The sequence below is a fragment of the Urocampus carinirostris genome, chromosome 3, assembly GCF_059441175.1.
Source record: "Urocampus carinirostris isolate Australia breed hairy pipefish chromosome 3, RoL_Ucar_1.0, whole genome shotgun sequence".
Lineage (NCBI taxonomy): Eukaryota > Metazoa > Chordata > Actinopteri > Syngnathiformes > Syngnathidae > Urocampus > Urocampus carinirostris.
Window position 1 is genome coordinate 23,378,206 of NC_142351.1, and position 9,251 is coordinate 23,387,456.

The 9,251-nt window shown below is 40.4% G+C and overlaps 1 protein-coding gene, 1 non-coding gene and 1 pseudogene across 3 annotated transcripts; 2 read left to right on the forward strand and 1 right to left on the reverse strand.

The window, feature by feature from the left end:
- Positions 1-64: 64 nt before the first annotated feature.
- trnam-cau (transfer RNA methionine (anticodon CAU)) lies at positions 65-137 on the forward strand. The gene has a single exon. It is a non-coding gene; the product is annotated as a tRNA-Met (tRNA).
- An 807-nt stretch (positions 138-944) lies between these two features.
- Positions 945-1,075, reverse strand: LOC148369217 (U2 spliceosomal RNA; annotated as a pseudogene).
- Positions 1,076-3,569: 2,494 nt separating this feature from the next.
- On the forward strand, positions 3,570-8,993 carry LOC148369218 (deoxyribonuclease-1-like). Of its 2 annotated transcripts, none has more exons than XM_088329910.1 (9): positions 3,570-3,790; positions 3,911-3,999; positions 4,065-4,151; positions 4,219-4,331; positions 4,535-4,647; positions 6,532-6,689; positions 6,785-6,881; positions 7,703-7,820; positions 8,778-8,993. In XM_088329910.1, the coding sequence occupies exons 1-9, from the start codon at positions 3,710-3,712 to the stop codon at positions 8,909-8,911; spliced, it is 990 nt and encodes a 329-aa protein (XP_088186036.1). In that variant the 5' UTR covers positions 3,570-3,709; the 3' UTR covers positions 8,912-8,993. The 2 variants fall into 2 exon arrangements, with proteins under 2 accessions (XP_088186036.1, XP_088186035.1); XM_088329909.1 differs by lacking the exon at positions 8,778-8,993 and adding an exon at positions 8,288-8,684.
- Positions 8,994-9,251: the final 258 nt, after the last annotated feature.

The following is a 9,251-nucleotide window of genomic DNA, read 5'->3' on the forward strand; positions in this document are numbered from 1 at the left end:
TTTTCCAAGCCCAGGAGACCGGAGGGGACTGATTTATTTTAAAAATATAGACCACCACTCACAGGCCTCGTTGGCGCAGTAGGCAGCGCGTCAGTCTCATAATCTGAAGGTCGTGAGTTCGAGCCTCACACGGGGCAGAATTTTTCTCCCTCGGAATAATTATTTTCTATTTAAGGCTTCAAATATATTGACGTATACTGTAGTCCCATAATCGTTTCCTCGTCACAATATCCTCTTGGTGATAAGTCATTTTGAGTAGTTATTAATATAACCAGGTGTTGATATTAATAATTAATTTACTATTACCATTATTATTAATTGTTTTTAACAAAAATGTAATAATAATGATAATAACAATAATAATGATAATAATAATAATAATACTATAACAATGATAAAATGATAATGTACACAAAAATGAAAACTGCATGTGTGTGCACATGTTTACATGTCTTCGTGCATGAATCCAGCCAAAAATATAAAGTAAAGGTAACACAATAAGTGTTGTTTATGAGTGACAAGTTCAATTAATGACGTGACTAATTAATTGGTCAACATGCACAAGGCGCCTCTAGTAGCCAAATGTACTCATTGAGACCTAAAGTTCTAATTTGACGTCGAGACGGCTGTGAAATGATTTTCGCAAAAACAGGCTTAGGCGTAACGGAATACATGTAACGGGCTTACAACGGTGAAAAGTGGTGCGTTACTTTGGCTGCAGAATGCCGCCGCCGCCATGAAATCGACCTCCCCCCCTCCGCATACCTGAGGCTGTTTTCAGGGGCGGGGATTTCGTAAGGTTTATTGTTCTGTATTCTTTATCAATTATCCATTATCCGTTATCGGTCAAATCATAATACGCTACAAAGCCTAGGGGCCGAGACACTTGCTCTCAGCCAAGAGGCTGAGTCAAGGTCCTGGCCGCAGAGCCAAGCAGCGATCAGTGCGAATGCACCGTTCCCGGAGGTACTGCAATAACGGGCCGATGCGTGGAGCGGACAGAGCAAGCTCTTATTCCATCTCCCGATTACAAAAATCAAACTTACAGCATTGCTGTATTTTGGGAATTAGCAATTGCCATACATGATAGGTGGCTGTAATTGCACCGTTCCCGGGGGTACTGTTTCCAGCGAAAGGGCAGAGTCAAGGTCCTGACCTGACCAACGCATGCCGTCTCCTTTAGAATTTCAGGGGCACGGTTTTATGTGACCCAAAAGAACATAGCATTTGAAGCTCAATTTGTATTTGTTGTATACTCAAAATAATAGCGTGTGTCTGTGTAGTTTAGGGGTCCCTAGGTGTGAATGAGCAAGCGAGTTGTCTGTCCTTGTGTGCCCTGCGATTGGCTGGCAACCAGTTCAGGGTGTCCCCTGCCCACTGCCCGGAGATGGCTGGGATGGGCTCCAGCCCCCTGCGACTCTAATGAGGATAAGTGGTACAGCTGATGAGATGAGATGAGATGAGATGAGTTTGTAAATTAGGAAACTCAGTCAATGCCGAATGTTTACATGAACAAACACTATTTGTCGTTCACAGGATCAACTGAACAGGCGCCTGAAATCTTGGAGTCACCACCATCCTTCACAAGCCTTTGCTGCTCAACAATCCAAACTTTGGTAAATTAATTGAAGTGAAACATTTTTTATTAAAAAACTTGGCGAAAGATTAGTGACAAGATTTGTCTTGTAACTGTATTTCATTAAAACTTTCTTTGTTTTGACTCAAAACTATTGGATGGTGGGTGAAATGTGTTGTGGGTCTTATTTACAACATCCATTAGCACAATGTACCATACAAAGAAGTCTAGCATCAAGAGCCTGCAGCTGGTACAAAATGCTGCAGCGAGGCTTTTAACTAAGACAAGAAAGTTTGATTACATGACCCCGATTTTAGCTAACCTGCATTGGCTCACTGTTGGCTTAAGATCTGATTTTAAGGTTCTGTTGGTAGTATATAAAATCATGCATGGATTTGCTCCCTTATATCTTTCAGACTTAATTTACCCCTAGGTTCCGGTCCAGAGCCTTCGCTCTGAAAATGCTGGTCTACTAGTGATCCAAAAAGCCAAGAAGAGAACTGCAGGTTCGAGAGCGTTCTCCATTGGGGCTCCGGTGCGGTCAAATGCTCTGCCCTCTGAGATTCGATCTGGAACACTTAAAATCTAGGCTTAAAACACACTTAGATTCGGGGTTTGGACGCCTTCCACTGACAACATCAGAGCTGGGTCGAGTCTGAGGTTGTTTTTTTAAACCAGTTATGTGTATCCATTGCATCAAATAACTTGAAGCTAGAAAAAAACTCTCACTCTCTCAAAGATTCATTCATGTTATTCCAAAAATTGCAGAAATTTGAGCGTCAAAATTGATGTAATTACGTAGGCAAGTAAGGTTGCATTCTGTGGGGACACTATCACGGGAGAGTCCATGTTAGTGTCCGCTGACATACACAAAATTATATGAATGGGATAACAAATGCTGTACCCAGACTGCCGTCACTACTATATCCACTTTTTTTCTGGGTGGGCAGAACGTGTCCACGGGTGGGCACTGCCCCCCTCTGGTAACGCCCCTGGTGGAGGATGAGCTCTTCTTTTAAGCAGTTGAGGTGGCCTCTCCACTCCATCCCAAGTAGCTGCTTATTTAAACCCAGAAGGATTTTCTATGAAGTCAGCCCTCTTCCTGGGCTCCTTTTTCCTCCTCCTCCTGTGCCACTTGTGCTCATCATGAGCTCCTTTTGAAGGACGCTACGCACTTTTGCTAAGGGACTCCTCTCTTCCTCCCTCACCTCATTGAACTTTTTCCTCAGGCTCTTCAGCTTTTGCCTCAGCTGGTGGCTCTTGTTAGCTCTGTTGTTCATGGTTTGAGGGACATTCACTGCCTTATTCTACTCCTGTCCTCATCCTACCACCACCCTCTGTAGCTTAAAAATTGTTTATTTTAGAAGTGCATATCAGACTGGGAGCAGACTGCTAATTAGTTACAAAGGTTACAGACCTACTAGATCATAAAATTTCACAGTTTGATATTCTTAGGTCTATTACCTTACACCTCTGAATAAAACACGCAAAGAGAGACAAGTAACATTAATATTTGCTCATGAGGAGATGTTCCACAGTCAAAGCCTGATTCATATCTGACCAAAACTCCCTATTTTATTACAAACAATTGAGTCACAGGGTTGATGGGGGAAGAGAGTTTAACATAGCAAGGGGATACATTAAACAGACTGGAAAAAAATAAACATTACAACGCAGCCGCTTCTTGTCTCAGGCAAATGGTCGAGTGGTTCACAAGGTGGTGAAACTCTTTGAAGCGAAGAAAACCTTTTACTCAACTGTAGGAACCCTATATAATTAAGACAATTCTAATTCAACTTTTAAATCTAACATTGTAGTAAATGGATAATAAATGTATTTAGAATTTTACATATTTAATTTCCAATGAAAGAAAATTGAAAGAACTACTGTACATTGTATACTTTGCAAGGAACTGGTCTAGCAGTTTGAACTTGCTCTTCTTCCTTTAAAACTGGTTGTCAATCAAAGTTTATTCTTGAGTAAACACAAATCTCTCAAGCAGTGTCTGGTTCAGGTGTGCACTGAACGCACCTGAGGAACTTATAAAGCTTAAATTTACCACAGGTGAAAACTTGGAGGATCCCATTTTAGAAAGATTGTGAGCCTTTTTAGACAGTATTTCTTTTGTTAGACATGAAGATTGCTGCGTTTAATGTACAGAGATTTGGAGTAACAAAAGTCTCAAATCCAGACGTACTCTCTGCTCTGGTTAAGGTAGGCATCGCATACAAAACAACGGTTTTGCAGGACGAACTAAAACACAAAATGACTCTTTCCAGAAGCATTTACACATAAATGTCACACTTTAAGTTTCTCCTTCCTTTAAAACGTTAGATCGTGTCTCGATACGACATCATTGTAATTCTTGAGGTGGTGGATGTCAGCGGCACAGCGGTTCAACTGTTTGTAAAGGAACTTAATAGGTGAGATTGAATATTACTTGACTGTTTTGTGTTTGTGCTCAAATCATGTTTCATATGCCTCGAAGAGTCAACACAAGCAGTCATTATGCTCAGCAGCTGAGTAGCCGTTTGGGTAGAAACAGATACAAAGAACAGTTTCTCTTCCTTTATAGGTAAGGTTGTACAGATCTGAAATGCATAGCAAAGATTTGTAAGTTTGTGATTTATACACCTTTGTAGGGATGACGTAGTCGACCTTATCGACTGCTATCAATACGAAGACAACCAAGAGTGTGATACGGATGCTTTTTGCAGAGAACCTTACATCCTGCACTTCAAACCATGCAACACTGGTAACATTTTTTGATTAATTTCACTCAAAAAACATTGTTTGAGTGTCTGTTGTATGTTTCAGTCCATTAAAGGCACGTGAAGTTGCTCACAATGAGAAGGATTAGCAGGTTTATCATGTTCAAGGCAGTCGTTGTGTCTAGTGTAGAACAGGTTTTGGCGCCAGCAAACAGTATAGTTTGTAAATCCTTCGTTTATGTTGCAGTGCTGACAGACATTGTGCTGATCCCAGTCCGCACACACCCGGGGGACACAGAGAAAGAGCTGAATGAACTCTACGATGTCTTTCTAACCGTCAAGGCGAAATGGAAAATGAATGTGAGTTGTACCAACAATTTAGTTCTGGCTCCACTGGATTTTTCATTGATTTATTTTTGTAAGAAAAACATTTGAGCCGGTGCACTGAAACTGAAGTAAAGTGAATTGAATTTAACAGAGTTTGAAAAGTTTTGGCCTCGGTGCGATATGTGTACTACTAAAAATTATACTGTATATACTAAATAAATAAGAAATATCTTTCCAAGTTTTCTTATTCCCTTAGCAGATCATTTTGCTAATTTTAGTTAACTTTCCTAGTTTGCTATATTTTTGAATAACCTTCTATGTTTTACTATATATTTTTCTTCATGGCTTGGATCTCCACAAAGCAGAAATTCACGTTAAAAATAAAAAGAAATACAGTAATAAAGACAAAATGTATTTTTTCCAAATAAACTGATCTTTTTCTGTTGACAATTGATTACCTATTATCAAAATACTTTTGTATTTTATTCTTTTATTTTTCGATAGTTTTTCTGCAGCTTCACAATGCAAAATGCAATAAAAAATATTCTCAAAACTTATCCGTCATGATTACTGATATGATTCACCTGTGCCTGCTCCTTTGGCGCCAACTGCCTCGGACTCTGATTGGCCCCCTGTCCCTATTCAAACCCATTCCTATCTGTCCCCTTTTGTCAGTCCGTCTGCAAACCTCAGTTAACACTAGCCAAGCCTTTTTCGACCCTGACTCCCACCTATTTTTGCTCCCTTCTGTCCCACGGCTTCGACCTGTTTTTGCTCCCTTCTGTCCCACGGCTTCAACCTGTTTTTGATCCTGACCACACCTACTCTTCCATCCCGGCTTTCATCCTCTTTTTGTCCTCGACCACCTACTTTCCTTTCCTGGCTTACCACTCGCTTCCGACCACGTTTTCCTCTCCTGTCCCGGCTACTGAACCGTTTTCCTGTTCCCGCCACCGCTCGCCACGGAAGATCCACTTCCGTGTTCAGAGTGACCTGCTTCCCACGACTAGCGTACACCGGATTATGGATGCAGTCCTTCCTCTTTCTTTTAATAAAACTTGTGAGAAACGTAAAGCAATTGGGTCCTGTTTCTGTTCTGGTCCCGAAATTATCGACTAATTAATACTATTAAAGTTTTTTTTCTGTGTAAATTCTAGATGGCTTTTCAACCATATTCTTACATTAGTCTGTAAAAAATAGCCAGGTTTTGAATCTTTCCACAAATGGTGTCTTGATAAGGTCTTAGATTTATGAGTTTCGAGGACATTTCGATTGAAAAACGAATAATATACTTTGACTGTACTCAGTTGGAACGTGATTGAATTCAATATGGTAATGACTCAATTTGCAACACATTATGTTTGACATTATGCTGTTATTTTACATGTGTTTGAATTAACTTGACTATATAGTAAATGTTGGACATATTCTCCAAGGAAAGACGATTAGCTATAATCTAGAGCAGGGGTCTCCAACGTGTTGCCCACGGGCACCATGGTGACACCTAAGGACATTTGAGGTGGCCGCAGACCTGTTCTGAAGAAAGCTCAACAGTGCTGATTCATTGTGATTTTCTAGTAAAACAAATGTTTAGTGGTTGACTGAGTCTGCTTAACTGTACTTCCAATAATTAACCTTGGTAATAAAATATTAACAACATACTGATAACATGATAAGTTGTTATTTTAGAAATGCATATCAAAGTAGTTGCCCCTTGCGCTAATTTGTAACAAAAAAGTAACCCCCAGCTAAAAAAGAAATGTTAAAGATTTCAATACTTTTCAAAGATGGAAAGTTTCAACTGGGTCTGATGGGAAGCATCAACGAAATTAGAAAAAATATTTTCCATTTGAAAACATTTAAAAGTTAGACATTTAAAAGACCGGCATCTGCCGTCCTGTCTTCTCTCTCCCTTAGAACGTGATGATCCTGGGTGACTTTAATGCAGACGGCAAATTTTTGACTCAGAAAGGAATGAAAGAACTTCGCATTCGCAGCGACAAAAATTTTCACTGGCTCATTAGCGACGATATGGACACAACTGCAACTACAGCAAACACTCACACCTACGACAGGCACGTTTCTATCCCCCAAACATTTTTGAAGTTATTTTATTCAAGAATAAAATTAAAAGATCGGTATTTTCTGCGATATGTTTTTTTTTTTATAGGATTGTCGTGTACGGAGAGGATATGATGGCTGCTGTTGTGCCACAGTCAGCGAAGCCTTTCAATTTTCACAAAGAGTTTTCAATGACAGAAGAGCTGGTGAGTTCCTTGACATGGCAAGTCAAGTCAAGACGTGTTTATTTGTATAGCCCTTAATCACAAGGAGTCTCAAAGGGCTGCTCAGACCACATTATGTTATTAATCAGATTCTCCATTATTTCAGTTGTTTTTAAAATTTTGGATCCAGAAACAGCCTTGAACAGTATCAGTACTTGTGGGCTTTGGGTTTTCCGGACCACCCTTACAATATAAGATTGCTTGGCAGCCATTTTGTATTTCCTTAGGTTTCGTTTTTACAAATGGACCTTCCCTCCCAGTATAGAAGTAATTCTTTGCCATTTTGACTTCCCACGTGTGAATTCTACAGCCATTTCCCTGTAGTTCAGTGGGCCTGAAAAACTCAACCTACACTCTGTGATATAAATTGAAATACAGTAAATTTACCATGGATCCTATTGTTTTAATCAAATTTGGCTTCGTTTACAGTAATTTGTTCGAAATTCATCAAGTATCATTGATTTATCAGAAACAAGTATCATTACTAGAATTTGCTTTTGCACACTTTTTCTGTATGTAAGTCAGTTCAGGAGACTTCTGTTGCTACAGGTAAGCATGAAAACCAGTACTATGCATTTAACCCCTATCCAAAAACAGCCTGAAATGGGATGGGTGCTGCCAGGCTGTCGTAGCCCAAGACACACCACTGGAATTGGTGCCCATGCAACCCAGGTGGTTAGAGATCCGTGAACCGTCAAGAGGCTAGATATAATAGAAGATGTGGACGATCAAAATGTGTTCCATTTTCACAACCCAGCCTCAATAAATAAAAATAACCTTTGTGTCATGAACCCCGTCCACAGGCACTAAAAGTGAGTGACCGCTACCCTGTGGAAGTGGAGTTGAGAAGTGCCCTCCCTTTCTGGATGACAAAAGGTGGCAATGATAACAGACGTGAAACAACGGAGAACACAACCACAGGTAAAGAGTGAAAAATAGGAATTATGTTGATTCTGTTGCAGAGCCAGTTTTGACACGCATGTAGGTAAGTTGCTTCGGGTGGTACAACATGGAATGCTTGGAATTTGGGTGGGTTTTTTTTTGGTGCTGGTTTTCATTTTTCATAGTGCAAACACACCGAAAAATCTAGCAAATTAAATTTTTCAAATATTTTGTTTACCAATTGTTGTCACAATTGGCTCCGCCCGTGTGGCGCCATCTGCGGCTCGTTGACAGATTGGCTTCCCTTCTGTTTAAGCTCGGTGCTCTCACTGACCCTTTGCAAGTCTGTCAACGAACCACTGCACCTGCAAGACGTGGGTTTTGACTCTGTCCGGGTTCCTGCTTGTGTTTCCTGTCCGGTATCGTTCCCGTCTATTTTGTTCTTTTTAATATCGTTCTCCAGTTTCGTTCCCGGCAATTTTGTTCTGTTTGATTTTGATCTCCAGTGTCTGGTACCGTTTCCGTCTATCTCGTCGTGCTTGTTAACGGACTCCAGTCTCCAGTGCCTGATATCTATCCTGTCCGTCCCATCCTGTCCTGCATCGACCCCATCTGTCCGACATCTGCTCGTGCAATTGGTATCGTTCCCGTCGGCCTCTGGCTTCCTGTCATTCCACGCCAGATCTTACGTCTTCCGCCCAACGATCGCCGAATCACTGGCGTTTGGGTTAACGTGCATGACTGCCCCATTTCCCGTAAAAAATCTTGTGTGAGAAACTTTACGCATCTGGACCCTCCTCCTGTTCCGGTTCCTGACTATTGTTGCCATTATGTTATGTTAGGCATAAAGACATCTGCCAAACTATAAGAAACGGGTGTTAAATTGTGTTTGTGCTTAAGAAATTTGGAAACAATAGTATCATAGATTTTCTTATATATAGAAATATTATGAAACAAACTTTAAGTATTTTGTGCCTTGTGACTTTTGTTTTATAGAGAGCTTGGGGGATGATGTGTTGACGCTAGAGAAGGAAAACCTCTTTCTGGAACGAGAAAAACTTCATCTTGAGATCTCTGTATTAAAACATCAGCTTGCGTCACTCAGCAGTAGGAACAGATTCAAGAAATAATTTTGCATTTCCTGTCTATAAATCGGTTTTCACAGTAACATGCTTCATTTGATGCATGGATTAAATATATATTATTTTCTCATGTTACTCTCATCTTGTGATGCGTTCATGCTACTGACAAAAAATGTCTATCCGGGATGACGAACACTATAAATTGAGATAATTGTATAAAACATCATCGTGCATCACTCAACAGTGTATGTTATGCGGGGAATTGACCCATGTTAAGTGGAGCACCCCTGCAAAACTGAGGCAAGGGGTGCTCATAATAAGGATAGCATTTATTGACAGAACCAGGAACAAAGTAACAAACAAACAAGGGGGCACGAAACAAACGACA